The sequence below is a fragment of the Cupressus sempervirens genome, chromosome 2 (genome assembly GCF_028749045.1).
Source record: "Cupressus sempervirens isolate cs-2001-9-10 chromosome 2, ASM2874904v1, whole genome shotgun sequence".
NCBI lineage: Eukaryota > Viridiplantae > Streptophyta > Pinopsida > Cupressales > Cupressaceae > Cupressus > Cupressus sempervirens.
This window is the reverse complement of record NC_143119.1, coordinates 291,587,679-291,606,183: the sequence shown is the minus strand read 5'-3', so window position 1 is coordinate 291,606,183 and position 18,505 is coordinate 291,587,679. Positions and strand designations below refer to the sequence as shown.

The window sequence follows — 18,505 nt, the reverse complement described above, 5'->3', positions numbered from 1 at the left end:
CTGACGATGTGATTCTCCTAGCATCTTCTCCCGACGGTCTTCAACGACTCCTTGATGGCTTGGCCTCTTGTTGTGACTCACGTGAGCTAGTTGTAAATTTGGGCAAGACTCAAGCTATGGTCTTCAATTGTTTGAGGACATCTCATCTCCATTTTTACTTCTAGGGTACCGAGATCAAGATTGCATCTTCGTATACTTACTTGGTGGTTAATTTTTTTGGACCTCGATTCAGCCTGAGACTAGCCATGCAACCCATAAGTGAACAAGGGGCTCGACTCCCTCGCTATTCTTGAGCGACAGTATTTTCGACACCACTTCTAGGACACCACAATAAGATGTCTCTTCTGGACTCCCTGGTCAAGACGACTATCCTTTATGGCTCTATTATTTGGGGCCCCTCCTTTTTGGAGTCTGACTAGGCTTCTGTTGAGAGAGTCCAAGCTCTTTTCCTTCAGCACATTATCAGATGTCACTGGTTCACACAACACAACATTTTTTTGGCTGAGTTTGGTGCTCACCGTTTTAGATTGTGGACCATCTTTGATTTAGTTTGGCTTCTTCACTAGCTTTGAAGCTTTGCCGATTCCTCCGATGATTGTCACAGATATTCATACTTGGCTTACTACTCTTCTATGGAGGTTGTGGATTCAGATTTTGGTCACATGTCTCATTGTTGGTACACCCAGGTCTTTGCTCTTTTGGGCTCAATTGGTATTAGCTTGGATCGTCTTCCCCCCTTCCAGTTTTCTCTGGATGCTCCAACCCATCTTCTTCTACCTTAGCGAGGGTTGAATGAGCATGTTATACTTGACATCTATAGATAGTATGTTATCATGACTTGGAAGAATCTTTGAGGTGGGCTCCGTCCACACATGGCCTTCTCTGCTAAGCACTTTCTTGATATATAGGACGAGATCATCTTACGTCCCTGGTACCTCACTCGTTGTTAGATTCATGCTCTTCACATCTCCTTGGGATCTTTTAGGGTGGGATCTCACCGGCTATGTATTAAGATTGATCACCAGATTGGTAGGGAGGACACAATCTATCGGCTTTGTCACCTCGGGGAGGTCGAGACCAAGTCTCACTTTATTTTTCATTGTCCCATTTACTATGAGATTCAAGGGAGATTCTACTGTTTGTTCAGAGAGTGTCGGTCTCTTCCCTCATTCTTCAGATATATTGACTAGCACTGTCTTGCACCCTCATTCTTCAGATATATTGACTAGCACTGTCTTGCACTCTATCTTCAGGAGATCATGCAGCTTTGTGAGCACACTATACAGCTCTAGCTTTGCTCGACTTCGACCCCTACATAGCTCATCACCTCTTTCTTCAGTCCTATAGTTCCTGCTCATGGATCGAAGCGACCTCTCTGCACTATCTTGGTTCACACCAAATCTATGAGACCCCACAGAGATTATACTTGGCAACGTCCCTCTAGTAGACCTTCTAGAGTATCTGATTGCCCTAATGTCCACCTTTCCATTCTGGACTACTTCTCACCTTTGAGAAGTTCTTAGCTATTGCTATTTCTTTTTCTTAATTCTTGTGTTGTTTTGCTTTCACATTCTTTCTGTGGACACCGTTTGGTGCTCCCCCTGCTGGCATTTGCCCTTTGTATTGTTTCCAATCCCTTAGACCCTCGTTGGTCTCTTATTGGACATTAATAAATTTATCGATCTTATCTTGCCAGTAAGTTTCATGGGCATGTTTGAATATGTATCCACATGTGTGATTTAAACATATCATCTTTTAAAGATGATTTTTTGTTGCAAAACTACTAATATGATTCTTGACTCTACAGCAAACCACATGTACTCCTATTTTTCATGGATGGATTTGCAAGTTACAATTGGATCATATAAACACAAAAGATTGGTACAAGATTTCTTTCACTACCCCTTTGAGTAATTTTCGTTTATTGTTTTGCTTAAAGAATTCTAGTATAACCTATCAATAAGGAATGACTCATTTTCCATAATTTCATTGATAAGATCCTATAAGATTATGTTGATGATGTGATAGAAAAGTCACTTCTTTGCCAAGACCATGGTAACAACCTCCAACACATCTTTGATTGACTACACCTATACAAAATGAGATTGATCCCTCTTATGTAACGTCCCACCTAGGAACCCATTAGAAAATTAACCTAAGTAGTCAACTATTGATGCCTTAATTTTTCTTTTTAAATATTAAAGATATATTAACATTAGGAATGAGAAAGTGAGTTTAAAATAGGCATGAATAATATCATTACACATACAAATCATTTAAATCAAAGTACTTTAAATCCAATTAATCATTCTCTAGGGTCCCCTAATGTTTTAGTTACTTTAACCAACATTAAATACATTATCAAATTTACTCAAGACATAATAGTATGATTAAAGTTGATGTTTTTTAAAATCCCAAAACTAAACTTATTCCATGTTCTTTCATTTGACATAATTGAAAGAACATATATTATAAAGAAAACTATAAGTATATTGTATTTGTACTACAAAAGAATAATAATCATATTTATGTAAAGTAAGAGATTCTAATAAAGGATATCATGATCACATTAATGTTATATATATGATTATATTTACTTTGTGCATGTTACAACGATGATAACAATGAATCAAGTACAATTACAAATTAAATAAGCATTTTTCTATAGAAATGCCTCAATACAAATCATTATAAAATATACGATAACTACTCATAATAACACAAGTAATTGATAAGTAGGAGATGTTTTCTACAAGCAGTCAAATTGTGATATATTGCTATTGGGATATAACTGTGCATTTTTTGAGTCAAACTCAGTGACCCATGTTTCATGAGTTGTAGTTTTCATGGACCCATCTCTCATAAGAATGAATGGAACACTTTGCACTCATTAGACCTAGGTGATTCTTACAGAGATGAAGCACTAGGACTTCTCGAGAGGTCACCCATCCTAGTACTAATCCATCTCAAATGTGCTTAACTATGAAGTTTCCTCCATGGTTAAACCCATAATGATTACAACCCCATTTGGAAAATCTTCACCAAGTGTTGTGCCTTATGAACCGTTCATTGGAAAGCCCCATAAGCTCATCAATTGATAAGTAGGAGATATTTTCCATAGCAAGCCAAATTGTGATATTAATATCAGGATTTAATTGTGTATTTTTAAGTCAAATTGATTGACCCATGTTTCACAAGTACTCATTAGAATGGATGGAACAATTATAACTAATTAGATCTAGGTGATTCTCACAGAGGTGAAGCATCATGACTTCTTGAGAGGTCACCCATCCCAGTACTATACAATAAAATCTTGATAGTAATATCACAATTTGAATTCTTGTGGAAAATATCTCCTACTTATCAATTGATGGGCTTAAGGGGCTTTCTAATGAATGGTTCATAAGGAACAACACTTCGTGAATCCTTTATAAATGGGGTTGCAAGTAGAGCTGGTTTAACCATGGAGGAAACTCAGTAATCAAGTGCACTCAAACTAGAGTAGTGCTAGTAAGAGTGACCTACCAAAAAGTACTTGTGCTTCACCTCTGTGAGCATCACTGAGATCCAATGAGTGCTAAGAGTTCCATTCATTCTCATGAGAGATGGGTTTGCATGAACCACTACTCATGAAACATGGGTCAATGAGTTTGACTCAAAAACTCTAAAATTAAATCTTGAGTTTATCTAAAATACTCCACAGAGCTATGACATTGAAACTATTAGGGTTGTAGCAGCTAGATTGGCTCTCTCTGAAGTTTTTGTCTTGCTTTTCCTTGAGGTACTTCTTTCCTTATTCATGTTTTGTCTTTATAGATAGGCTTTTTGCTTTGGTCTCTTGAGGTGTTTGGTGGTGTTTTAGTATTTTCATTTCCCTATGTTGGCCTTTTGCTTGTTTGTGGAAAGCATGTTGTTGCTAGTTTCAAGGGAAAATGCTTGTCATTACTTGTTTTTTGTTAGGGACTTTTTTTGTTTTTGGGTCTTTGTTTTCCTTTTCTTTTACCTAATTTTTTTCCTCCTTTCCTTCTTGGGCTCATTTTCCTTTCCTTTGGTTCTTGTTTCTTAAGACTCATAGGTGTGGTTTCACACTATGGAGCTGGGGTTTTTGAGATTTGCTACTTAGTGGGTTTCCCTCACTTGATCACTTCCTCTTTCATTTTTTCTGTTGAGGTGGAAGCATCTTCTATAGAGGTAGAGTTTTTCTTTGGTGTTCTATGTGTTTCTTATTTCTTTTAGCTTCTTGGATATTGGAAAATATAAGTGAAAAGTTCTACTCCAAGCTAGTGAGGTGCAGAGGTGACATCCTGTGACCCCGTGCTGAGGTGTCATCCTATGTAGAGGCGACATCCTGTGTAGAGGCGACATCCCATGACCCCATGCAGAGGCGTCATCCTGTGCTGAGGCATCATCCTATGTGGTGGCAACATCCTGTGCCCTCTAATCCTGTGTAGTGACCTGACGCTGTAACCAGACAGGTTCCATCCCATGCCCTCTAATCCTGTGCAGTGACCTAACGCCATGATCCCTGCCTGACCCTAACGTTTGACTGCTAATGCCCTAACGTTTGGGGCCCTTCATTGTAGATGCCTCGCCGTGAAGTTATCCGTGAAGTAATCATCCCCCTGTAGTGAACGTGCATGTAAAGTATGGAGAAGTTGTAATCAGTCCGTACCTACACCATCAGATAGATTATGACCCACAAGATAGTTCGTACATGATTTGTTTGACAGAATGTCCGGTACCGTTTCTGCTTTGTTTTATTCAAATACAACTTAGTATTGTTTATTCATATATTGTTTAGTATTGTTTTGAATCATGGACACCCCACCCAATCCAGCAACATTACAATAGATAGTTGACTGCTTGACATTATTAGAGAAGGATAATGCAGCTCTAAAAGTCACAACTCTTTCCCTCTCAGCAGTTTCCCAAGGTCTCTTAGTGCAACTCCAGAAGTTTGAATCAGTGAATCAAACTCTCTAGGAAACTATTCACTCCCTATCTCAATCATTAAATGACTTGAAACAACAGGTTGTAGCTAATTATTCACGCATCTAGGACCTTTTTGAAACTTTTACCACACAAATAGTAGGCATTATAAAGGATATCAGCTCCATTATTGAAGACTTCAGAGACATTGGAAACCTTAAGGATAAGCAGACCAAGCTTGTTAAAAAACAATCATCTCTTTTGATTGAAACATAGCAGCAAATTAAAACTTGGGCCTCTACTTGCAAAAACTCTAGCACTACGCCTCTGCCAGTGGTTGAAAAAATTGTCCAAGAGAAGTTGGCAGAAGATTGAGTTAGGCGCTTCAAGGAACTCAACCTTCGGGTTAGAGGTCTTCCTTCGTCCTCCATTGATCCTCTCCCCACAAGCTACTCATTTCTCAACGAGCAACTGGGTATTTCAGATATTACATTACGGTAAAAACACAAACCTGTGTCACCTTTTATGAGGAAACGTGATATCAGAATGCGACAGTTCAACATTAATGACAAAAAAAAATGCTATTTGTGTTTAGAATTTGAAAATGATGCAAATTGATGAAATGTGTAGAATTGGATGAAATTTATGCCTATCATTTTTAAATTTTTTTTTGAGTAAGAATTTATTCATTTCTTTTATTTTGAAGTCCCTTTTTAACTATAAAAAATATAGGGTGTAGTTCCCGTAAAATAAAAATAAAAATGCAAATCATCTTTTTTTGTTTTGATTTGAAAATATCTTATAGATGACATGTATATCTAGTGCACAAAAAAAGAAATAATTATTTTTTATCTATATTTTCTTTGTTATAAGTACTCAAGCTTGACCTTTTCGAAAGCCAACAGTTTTTTCCTCCCATCAAAACTTCCCAATCAAATCTACACCTTCTTGAGAAGAAATTACATATTCATGAAGAGGACTCTCTCCTCTAGAGATAAATATAATTTTTTAGTTTTTTTGGTATGATTTACTATTTTTTTCCCTTTTTTAAGTGAGCATCTTCTGAAATGTTGAAATATCAACTTATAATATTTTGAAATTCTAAAATATTATAACTAATCAAAACACTCAAAAATTTATATAATGATGATATTGAATCTAAGATCTATAAAAGGGTATTTTTAGTTTTTGAATAAAATTGAGTTTTGATAGAGAAATGAAATTTGACCAAAATAGGTTTTGATATCACAAATTGTGACACAAATCTATGCTTTTACCCATTAGACAGAGCATGGTTTGGATACGATGGTACCCTTTTTCTTAGGTTTCTCTCATTGGCTGATCGACTACAAGCTCTCAGGGCAAAGAAGAAGCTCTTCCTTCTTCCCACAGAGATATTTCTTGACAAGGACCTCACAAAATCATAGGTAGCTGAACTAAAGCACTCTAGGAGTCTTGTGGTAGAAGCAAGGAGTAACGGGAAATGGGCAGTTATAAGGAATCTAAAGGCAGTTATTCGTGACTCACCTCCCAAGGGTTGGGATGAGAGACATACCCAAGCCAAATGATAGTCTGAACACCAACATTTTGGCAAGTCTAAGCCCTCCACTAGCTCTTTGCTTGTCAACTGTTGGAATGGCAATGGTTCCCTGTGGTCTTTGCTAGGCTTACTTCATGATGCAATTGGGGATGCTGATTTGTTAGCTGTTACCGAGAGTCATGAGAGTCCTACTCGGCCCCTTCCAGGTTACACAGGGTATCAGTGGCTTTCAGTTTGCAGAGAGGAGGTTTGAGCTTCGGGTGGTGTGCGTGGTTCCGGTAGAGTTGCTTGTTTGATTAGAGATGATCTGTTTAGTAATACCACATTGGTTCTTTCTGACAGTTATGCTAGATTTATGTGGATCCGAGTTGGAGGTACCAATCACTGTCAGAAATATATCTTTATTGCTGTTTGTTACTTCCCACTAACTACCTCACCTTACGCCATTCATAGTGTTGAGGATGGGAACCCTTTTTCAGACCTATTCGAGAGCATCTCCAAGTTTGGGGCTATGGGCGACATCATCATCTTAGGAGATTTTAATGCATGGACTAAAGATCTCTAGACCCCCCAATATGACTATGGGTCTGATTTGATTTGTACTACTAAGAGGGATCTTACTAGTATGGGGCTTCAATGTTTATCTGAGGATCACAGTGGACCTCTAACTTGTTATGGTCGTCACCTTCTCCAGGTCTGTGAGTCCTCCAACTTGGTGATTCTGAATGGCCTCTCTTGTTTCCTGGGTTCTGAGCTTTTTACGTGTTGGCCTCATAGTGGGGGTGTCAGTGTGGTGGATTACATCCCCGTTGTTGCTTCCTTCCTCCCGTCCATCCAAAATTTTACTATCTCCCGTCTTCCCTTCGCTGATCATGCCCTTCTTAGCCTTTCGGTCCATCTTTCTTCCCACCCTTTATCACCCATCTCTACTCACCTTGCCTGGTTCCACCCCCACACTCGTTTTTGTTTCGAGGATAGTGATCAAGACCTCTTCATTTTCCATTTGAGAAGATTCCTCTACCCAGCTAGCTTCACGGATCACAGTCAGGTGTCCACCATGTTTCACTCACTAGCTACTGCGATTTGGGAGTCGGCTCTCCTCTCTATCCCACACTGCTCCATTTCTAGCACTCATAGATCGGCTTGACAAAACACTTGTCCCATGAATTAGTGGTTTGATGATGACTGTAAAACTTTCCACCGCTCCTTGCGCTTGGATTTTGATACTCATTTCCCCACTTTCACCAATTTACGGCTCTCTTACAAATGCTTTCTTCACCATAAGAAGCGATTATTTATTGCTTCACAGGGCAGATCCCTCCGAGACACGCTTATTCAGTATCCCAAGTTGTTTTGGCGCATCATGTTCCCCAGGCATAGCCAACCCCAGTCCACCCTCGACCTTCATCTCCTTGCTTCCCATATCTCCATGTTGTATGACATCCCAGGTCAACTCGCCCCCCTTCCCAGCTCGCACCCCCATTGTCACTTATTCTCCACCTCTAGCATTTACGAGGCCATTAGACTTATGAGATGCAGCAGGGCGGCTGATGAGGAGGGTTTTCAGGATAAGCTCTTCAAACTCGGTACCACGATCTTGGGCCCTTATCTCTCTACGCTCTTTAATAGAGTGGTTTGTTTTGGTTTTTTGAACTCTTGGTCAAGACACATTATTCACCCGATCCATAAGTCTGGGCTGACCTCTGATCCCGAAAACTATAGGACCATCATGATTGGGCATACATTTGCCAAACTTTATGCTACAACTTTGAATACTATTTTATCTAGTGAGCTTGATAGGAGGAATTGCAGGGCTAAGGGTTAAGCACCATAGATCATATCTTTACAGTATGAGTTATTATCGAGGAGGCTCGACATCACTCGAAGAAAGTCTACTGTTGTTTTGTGGATTTTCATAAGGCTTTTGATTCCATCCCCAGAGAAACCCTTTTTTAGAGACTGAGAGATATTGGTATTTCTGAGATCTTATTGATGGCTATTATGAGGTTATATGAGACTGTGATTAGTAGACTCAGGACCACAGAGGGCCTCTCTAAGCCTATCCAGAGTACCATTGGGGTGAAGTAGGGCTGTCCTCTCTCACCCACCTTGTTCGAGATCTACATTGATGAACTCGAGGCTTTTCTTAGTGACTCCTCGCTTCCAGGTGATGGTTGTCATCTACACCAGGTATTGATCTCCATCCTTCTCTTTGCTGATGATGTGGTTCTTCTTGCTTCCTCTCCTGAGGGTCTTTAGAGGCTTTTAGATAGACTTGCATCTTTTTGTGATATGAGATAGCTGGTTGTGAACCTTGAGAAGACTCGGGTTATGGTCTTCAATGGTTTGAAGACTTCACATCTCCACTTTCACTTCCAAGGTCACGAAATTGAGATTACATCATCTTACACATACCTTGGGGTTAAGTTTTTTGGATCTCCTTTTAGCTTGAGATCAACTATTCAGCCTCGGATCAGTAAAGGGTTGGGTTCCCTTGCCATGCTCGAGAGACAATGCTTTATACACCACTTTCAAGAAACATCGTCTAAGCTATCCCTCCTGGATTCCTTAGTAAGAGCCACTGTGCTCTATGGTTCGGTGGTTTGGGGTCCTTCTCTTTTAGACTTGGATTGGGTGATGATTGAGCATACCCAGATTATGTCCTCCGTCGGATTATCAGATGTCACGGTTCTACCCCCCACAATATTATTTTGGTCGAGTTCGGTGCTCACCCATTCAGACTTGCAGCCATTTTTGACTTGATCTAGTTTCTCCACCATCTTTGTGGCTTTGCTGACTCAGAGGAAGGCCAACACAGATACCCTTATTTAGCCTACTGCTCCTCAGTTGCTATTGCCGACGTCGATCCGGTCACTAGAGCTCGCGGTTGGTATGCTCAAGCTACTATCCTACTGAGTTCAGTGGGGATCGACATTGATCATCTTCCTCCCTACCAGTTCTCATTGGATGGCCTGGCTCATCTACTCCCTTCTCGGCAGGAGTTGAACGGGCATGTCAGACTTGACAGTTACAAGAAGTATATCACACGGACCTGGGTGGATCCTCCAGGGGGACTACGTCCAAGGATGGCTTTCTATGCTGAGCACTTCTTAGTTATCCGAGATGGGATTATTGTATGCCTTGAGTACTTACATAGATACTGGACTCATGCCCTACATATCTCCCTTGGCTCCTTTAGGGTGGGCTCGCACAAACTTCGGATTCAGGTTGATCACCATATTGCTAGAGAGAATTGGGTGTGTACACTTTGTACCTTAGCAGAGGCAGAATCTGAGATTCATTTTCTTTTCAGATGCCCCATATACTACGAGATTAGAGGGAGATTTTACTGTCTGTTTAGAGATAGCAGATCCCTCTCGAATTTTTTCAGGTACACCGATCAACGTTGCATTGCACTCTATCTCCGTGAGTCCTTACAGCTTTGTGACCATATTTTACAGCTTTCATTTCCCAAGAGTCAGACCCAAGCGCAGCTTATTACGACCTTCTTCTCGCCCTTAACTCCAGCTCAGGTTGTGAAGCGACCGTACAGTTTCGCTAACACGGGCTGTTCCAGATCGGTGAGACCTCGCAGGGGACCTTTTTGCCAGCGACACTCCTCTTGTGGCACTCAGCTTCATCATAGGGCTTTTGGTAGTCGCACATACCAGTCACTGTTGGACTTTTTCCCTGTGAAGACGGATACCTAATCTTTTCCGTGTTGTTTCCTGCTTTCTTCTACTTTTTTTGTGCTTGTTCTTTTTTGGACATCATTTGGTGCTCCATTTGTCTGCTTTTTCCTTGTTGTAAGCTTCCAGTCCCATAAACCCACGTTGTGGTCTTTTGTTGGACATTAATAAATTTATCTTATCTTATCTTCAATTGGATTTACTTCTCTTAGCTTATCCGATTGAGGTGGAGAGGAATTTGGTTGTTGAGAAGGTGACTCTTGGTTGACTTGTTCAACTTGTGTTTCCTTACGAAGGCAACATCACTGCAGTTAGTTGTTGGCTGGTTCTAGGTTCCTTTTTGAAACCCATGTTTAAGGTTAGGGGATCTTGTAAAAACCCCTAGTTCTTAGCTAGATCTTTGTTGGTTTCTTTTGTGGTGTTGGTTATGCAAGCTCAAGGGTCCTTTGAAAACCCCATGTACCTACTTGTAGTCATGAGGACAACTTATCTAGTTGGTCGTACAATGTATTATCTTTGGTGGTTGCTGACTGAGGTTTGGGGAGATTTTCAAAATCCTAATCCAATGTGGTTGTGGGAGCCAAGTCAAAACTCATTGTAGTTTGGGGAGCCTTTAAAACCCCAAAGTCTCAATGGTTGGGGGAGTCTTTCATTTACCAACATAGTTTCAATTGGTCTTTTGATGATCAATTTTTTGAGGTTGTTTATAATTATGGTTTTGAGAGCCATGTTAAAACCTAAGATTATAGTTTGTGGTGTCCTTTAAAACCCCAAGGATCTCCTTGATTGAGAGACTAATTTTATGATGCAAATTGTAGGCCTTTTGTTGGTCTTTTTGGGCATCTTGTACTCTATCACTATGTTGTAAAAATGCTATATATTCGCTAGTTTTGGGTTGTTTTGTAATGCTCCTATTATTGCAGGAACTCATCTAGATGGGGTTTTAGATTCCTCCCAAATATGTTTGGATAGGATTACGGGGCCCCTCAAAAACATTATTTCCCCTAATCAAGACTTTTTTTTTTAACGTATAAGGAAATGTCAAAAAATCAAATTCAAATATGCAATGTTTTACAAAATCATACAAGAAATTGACCACAAGGGTCATATTGGTTATTAGAAACATGTCATTGTTGAAAATTATCAAGCATCACTGTAACTAGTAGGTTTAGAATTTATGACTATGTCTTTAAATCTTGTGAATTTATACCTATAAAAATGATTATAAATTTTCATAAATGTATTTTGCATAAAATATAACAAACTTTATTAAGGTGTGAATTTGAATGATTAATTGTTATATGTTTGAAATTGTTCATAATATCAATAATTTTCTAACATTTAAAGGTAGTTATAGAAATGGTATATGGATATTTTGATAATAGATAAGTCACATATTACTACTACATTTTGGGTAAGATTGATGAAAAAACAACTTAATCTTACCCAAAAGTGTAGTACAACCTACTATAGTTAGTCACATATCATAAACATTTAGTGTAAAGTGTCATCTTCATATTATATAGATTGTCACACTTATGTAATTTTTTTAAAATTTAGCTCATGTGAAGACAAAATAATTTTAAAATAATAGAAAACTATTAGTTGAATGATATTTTTATTGTAACTGTATATGATTTCATTATGGGTTTCTTAATTAATCAATACTTTTACATATCTTTAAAAAGCTACCTATATAAATTATCATTATTTATAGCCCCAAACTAGGTAATATATATTGATCTAGAAACATGACCAAAAAAATGCCCTCTTTGACATTTAAGTTGAATATCTTTTAATATTTGATGTGTTGCAGATGAATATTGCGCTTTTTGTACTCCTTAAGATGAAGTTTCTATGGGCTTCTTAATAACATGGCATGAAACTACTTTTAGTATGAATAATCATTGACAAATTGTCTTTTCTAATAAGATTAAATATTAGATTATGAAGATTGTATTAATTATTCTTTTAATAAACAATGATGTCTTCATATTAAATACTTTACACATATATGATGTCTTGAAAAAGTTGTTTTTAAAATACATTTATAAAGAAAATATTCTTTTCAAAATTTGAATTTCTACATTTAAAATTTATTCACACTAATAAAAAAAAATGCATTCCCATTAAACATGTGGCTTTGATAAAGATTGAATAGATAGAGAAGAATACTAAGTACACCTTCCTTAACCTTCCTCTATAAATCATTCTAACCATGCATCTTTAAATAAAAGACTATAAGATATAATTTCAATGATTAAGGTCATATTAGCATTTACACTAGACCTTTCTAAATAAATGAAGCATGAAAGTGGAAGGACTTAATATATTTTTAAGTTATTTATTATTATTAATAGTGTACATTACATTTATATCTAATTTATATATTCTTCTTTAAAAAAAATCTTTTGGTGTACGTCTAATTTGATATAATTAAATACACAAGACAAAATAAATTGAAGACAAGAAACATTTGCATATTTGATTATAAAGTTCTAAGTTAAATCTCTTTTTCTATATATAATTTTTGTTATTTTTAAAATAAGAAGTTTTTCTTAAGTTGTCATTCTAATTATTCTAGATCCATTTTTTTATTAAACATGCAAAACCAGATAGCAACCATATATGTATATGTATACTTATATGTATGTATGTATATGTATGTATATATGTATATGTATGCATGTGTATATATGTATGTATATGTATATATGTATATATGTGTATATATGTATATGTGTATATATATAAAAGTTTCAAAATATTTTAATTCAATTTTGAAAAAAATATTTAATTTGATTTACTTATTAAGCATGTATGAGATTATTCAAAATAAATTAACATTATTTATATAATAATTAATCATTTGCTTTCATATTACATGTAAACATTTCTTTCCAAGAATATAGAAAAACACTAGTTATTTCTTTCCTAATAATTTATATTGATGAATTTTGATTATAATTTAAAAAAAATAAATTTGGTCAAAAAGGATATAGGTATTAGATTTTTAGGATAGGCTAATCTCCATTGAAAATGTACTAAAGACAAAACAAAGTCAAACTTTTTTTTTCTCAGATTCAAGAAAAAGTAGTGATTTTTTCATCAAGTGTTGAAATTTTCATAAAAAATCATGATGATTTCGATTTTTTGAAAATTGGTCAACTATACAGTTTGGATGGAGGATAGCATCCTTAGATTTTTTTAAATTGTTTTTACAGTTAAATGCTTTACAACACTAAAATAAATAATTAGATTATAAATAACTGAGATAAGAAAATATCTAGTATGAATGTAAATCACTTATTAATCTTTACCCCATATATAAATTTTTCACTTTTGCGGTCGTTGCAGATGCTCAATCAAGCAGCAGTGATGGAAGATGATATCGTGGTTGAAATTACAACACGCTCAAATTCAAAATTATCCTCAAGTTTCCAACATGACAACAGCATTTTTCCTGGAAATGGATCAATAAGCCTTTCACATGATGTGGCCGCAAGGGTGATTGAGGAAATTGATGAAGATGAGAGAGCAGCACAAGCTGGTGATAGTGGAAGACGGACACTATATGGCAGTGAAAGAGGATCAATATATGGCAGTGAAAGACGATCAATATATGGAAGTGAAAGACATGAAATTAATGAGAATACAATTCAGATGGGATTGAAGGGTATGGAAGTGATGGCAAGTGATGACCTCATTTGTTCTTATCCGTGGAGAGATCCCACATGGACCACAACTTCACTTGTGTCACCATTGTCTTCTGATATTATTGCATCACCTATGTCAGACAACCCTTTATTGGTACCAGGAGGAGGCTGTATGGATAAAAACCAACATCATCAACCACCAACAATACAGGTTAGTTTTTAATGACACATCCAATGGCAGATATATTTCCTTTTCTTGTGCTCATCTTATTTTAGTGATGCATTCATAATTCATGTATATTCAGTTTTAAATTATCTATGTTCCCACAATGAGATAATGAGGTTGTAATAGATCTATCATAATCTTGAAATCCTTATCAACTATACCACAAGTTTCTTAAGAAGAGCAATATCTTTTGTATATTTGTCGATTTATGCAAATAACTATCATTGCACGTTGTAATGTGTTATCTAATAGTTTAAGGAACACAGTTATCCTTCAGGCAAAATGTATCTTTGATCAAAATTTTAAAAAATAAAAATGGATTTTTTCAAAAAAATTTATCATTTGCTCTTCATGATCTGCACGTTTTGTAATAAAAAACAGTAAAAAAGTTGACAAAAAATCAGTATATTTTCAAGTTATCTTACATTTTGTCTAGAAGATAGCAGATGCCTTATTTTAATATATAATTGACCCCTTGATGATGTAAGCTTTTATTTCCTACAGTCCATATTTGTAATATCCCCTTCTGATCCGCCCTTAAGAATTTTTTTTGACCCCTTGATGGTGTAAGCTATTATTTCCTACAGCCCATATTTGTAATATCCCCTTCTGATCCGCCCAAGATTTTTTAGTTTGTTTTAATGGTATTTCGTCAAACCTTTGTTTTACAGTTTTACAAAGGACTATTCTGTAATTTTTGATTCCTTATACTCAAACTCACCTCAAACTTAGAGTTCAATACATATGCATTTCAACAAACAATTGTAAATCAAATCAGATTGAACCATTCATTAGAAATATAGAAATATAGTCCATGCTACGCAGAGTGAGAGAGTCAAGTCATAGAAGCTTCATTGATTCAAGATGAACATTGTAACAAACATTTGGCAGGAAATAGGCCAATATTTATAAACATCTCCTCAGTGCTGTAGCCGTATATTAGCTAGGAAGAATATGCATGATTCGCTGGATAGATACGAGTCCACCTTACAAATACGATGCAGAAGAGGAATGATTTCTCAAGACAATAATATTTGACCCCATCAATATTATAACTGTAGTAAATTCATCACCCACGAATAATATGAATTTTAAAGATATTAGGACTTAAAAGCTCCCAACTATATACTTAAGATCCCCCTACCAAATTATTTCAATTTCCACTTTCATGGACGACGTCTTTTCAATGAAACAAATCAGATGATGAGTATATCGGCTTGACAAGAATTGAACACCCGATACTTTCAATCCATTTCTTTCCTCAAATATTCATGGCTTCTATAGTGGCGGGTCGAGAGGATTGGTCCGTTTGGCAGGCGGAATATGAGTAGAATAGATATATGTAAATTCTTAAAATTTCGAATTTTTAGTTTTGGTGTACCCAATTAGAATTGAGAACAGGACTACATATTCTAATTTTTATTCAAAATGAGCATTTATAATTCTATCTAAATAGGTAGAATTGGAATGCATATTCCTATTCCAGTTTTATTTATTTTAGAAAATATAATTTTTTGGGTCTATGAATTCCCCATCAAATTCTGAATGAACCAAACAATAATAGGAATATGTATCCCCATTTTCTATTCCAGATTGACAATTCCAATTCCTATATTTCTATTCCCGTAGCCAAACAAACCTAATATTGCTTGTGAATAACACAAGACCTCACAAATATTATTATAATCTCCAACAATATGAGATATCGCCAAACAATGGTTTATCATACCTCAAAATATTAAAGCTTGGAAATATTAGTTCTTCGACACAATATAAGCCTGATAGTAATCTACAGGCTTCTAAAACACTTTTTTTAAAATTTAAGAAAAGCCCTTACATATTTGCTTGTACTGGAGTCTTTCAGAATTTTAGAAATTTAGCTCACAAAACAAAGTCCTAATAAAATTCCATATCCATTGTAAAAAGAGACTTAACTAAGATGAGAATGCAAAGCAAACCATTGATAGATGATTAGGGTAGAGTACAGTAGGTGTTAAAATACCTTATGGTGCTAGAGTCTCATGTGGCTACTTTAGCAACATCTTAGTGCTTGCAATGTTTATTATTACAACATATGCTACTCAATTATAGGAACACTCACTAGTGCAATTATTTGGCTATAGGAAATCCATACGATATCTTTCACCATTTTTATTGCAACAATACATTAGTCTTTATAAATACTTTTCATAATGATAATCATATTATTTCATCATACTTTTAGCAATAATAATATATATATGTATGTATTATAATCCTAGGATGGTTAGGTGTGGAGGAGTGTTAAGAAATCATATTGTTGTAGTGTCCCTCCCCTTGGAAAAGCATTCCAACAACTCTTTAGTTCCTCATTCTAGCTAAGAACCTTGGTTTTACCAAAATTTGGCTTCAAGGTGACTCTAATAACATTGTGAGATGTTTCAGAGGTTTGAGCAATCCTTCTTGGACTATCTCCAATATCATTTCCAATGCTATGAACATTCTTTCGAAAGTAAGTATATATCCCATGACTATAGGGAATCAAATACTATGGCCAACTCTTTAGCCAATGTGGTGGTTAATTCAAATGTTAATTCATTTGTGCTCTCTTTCTCACTTACATTTTTATTCTTCTTTGTTTCTAGTTACTAGTTTAGAGGCTTTTTATTAATATTTCTTTTCATCTCTTTCTTTCTCTTCTTTGTGTTGCGTGCTCCTTCTCCCTTCTCACCTTTTTATTCTAGTTGGCTTGGCTAGTTTGTATACATCTTACATCCTTCTTTCATCTTGATAATGGATCACAGAGTGTGATCCGAAAAGTTGATGATAAAAAAACATACACAATCAAATCTAGAAGCAAAATCAAATAATTAATTCAAATGTGTTCATGACTTGGTAGCATGAAGAAGACTTCCCAAATGACATTATATATCATATTAATTATGATAAAATTCATGACAAGGAAGGATTTCTTGGAAATGATTAAATACTACTCTTGAAGCAAACAATTTATGATAAATAGTAAAGTGTGTTGTCCTCACAACAGATGGTCTAACTTTTACACCTTTTCTCTACATGCTTTTTGGGTAGTTTTTCCCAAGTTCATTATTATAAGCAATGCCATACCAATTTGGGTTACTCTACCATTTTTGTTTCTTCCTTTGCTCTCGAGTTCGCCATTGAGAAAAGTTTGTTGTCAATTATGGGTGGACAAACGAGGAGAGAGCTTGTATCATGTGATAGTTGGAGAAAGAGGACAAGGGTTTGGGAGGTTCCACAATCAAGTGGTCTCACTCCTTTGGAACGACTTCATGGAGGTAATTCTTCTATTACCATACTTTAAAAAAATAATTGGCATGAGAGTTCCTTAGTTATTGATGGTAGGAAATTTATTGTGAGGAGCTTATTTCCCTTGTCACTGGTACTTCGACTATGGGGAAGACAATTATAGGGATATAAAGTATTCTAACTTGATTGCGGGTATATTTCCTAAGGATGACAACAAGAAACATGCTTTGGTAAAAACGGATAAATCCTACTACCCCCTCATTCCATTATGAAAATCTAGAGAATGGTTCTTAGGGATATTATGCAATATGTTAATCTTGATGGTCATTTCTCATGGGTTTGCACACACCACTTTGTGCTTCTGAATCATTTCCATTGAACAAAAAAAGGTTTCCAATCCCTACTTTCTTTTCACTTCTTTGAATACTAGTATCAATAGGATTCGATCGCACAAGGTGACTAATCCTCCTATCCATGATGATTTGATGGTCCTTATTTACGATCATCTTAAAGCCAATATGGTTGGGCCCTCCATTCATTCATTCTTATTTTAGAGAGAATATTGAAGCTTCTGATTCCTTTGATGATAATTTATCTGACATTGAGGTGAGTAGATACTTTGATTCAAAGGAGTAAGAAGGTAAAACTTGTAAGAAAAATGGTATTGTTAAGGGGTCAAAATCTAAGAAGAAAATCAGGCAAAAAGGTAACAAGAAAGTAGCAAAGAAAAGAAAGAACTTGAAAGGGGATGCATCATCTAAAGAAGATTATAATAAAGAGGAGGGTGACATGGACACTAACATGTAAGAGATTGGGGGGCAAAAAAAGAAGAAAAATCCTATGCCCATGATAAGTCCAAGAGCTTGCAGAATATTGGTGGGGATGTGTCTCCCCCCCTGCCCCCTCTAAATGAGGAAGACATTAGGGGTATTGACCGTGAGAAGGTCAACTTTCGTAAGGAGAATGCTACCCTTGTTAATGAGAATGATGAATGGATGACTATGAATACTAGCAATGTAAGATTAGAGTCCTAGGTAGAAGATGAACTTTTCCACCAATGCCAAGGACAAGGGTAATGTTAATTTGGAGCAACTCATTGATCTTTAATTCTTATCTTGAGTGATACCAACAGAGAACATGGCTTTGATGTTTTGTTGATTGCCAAAAATGGATTAAATGGTCTTTCCATGAATTCAAG

General features: G+C 36.2%; 1 protein-coding gene across 2 annotated transcripts in view; it reads left to right on the top strand.

The window, feature by feature from the left end:
* The window catches only part of LOC149572215 (fluoride export protein 1-like), a 53,748-nt gene that overhangs the window by 13,477 nt on the left and 21,766 nt on the right, over window positions 1–18,505 (top strand). For both annotated transcript variants that reach the window (XM_089813472.1, XM_089813471.1), the window contains exon 3: window positions 13,516–14,025. In XM_089813472.1, coding sequence (XP_089669598.1) covers window positions 13,516–14,025 — 510 coding nt within the window. The remainder of the gene's footprint in view (window positions 1–13,515; window positions 14,026–18,505) is intronic.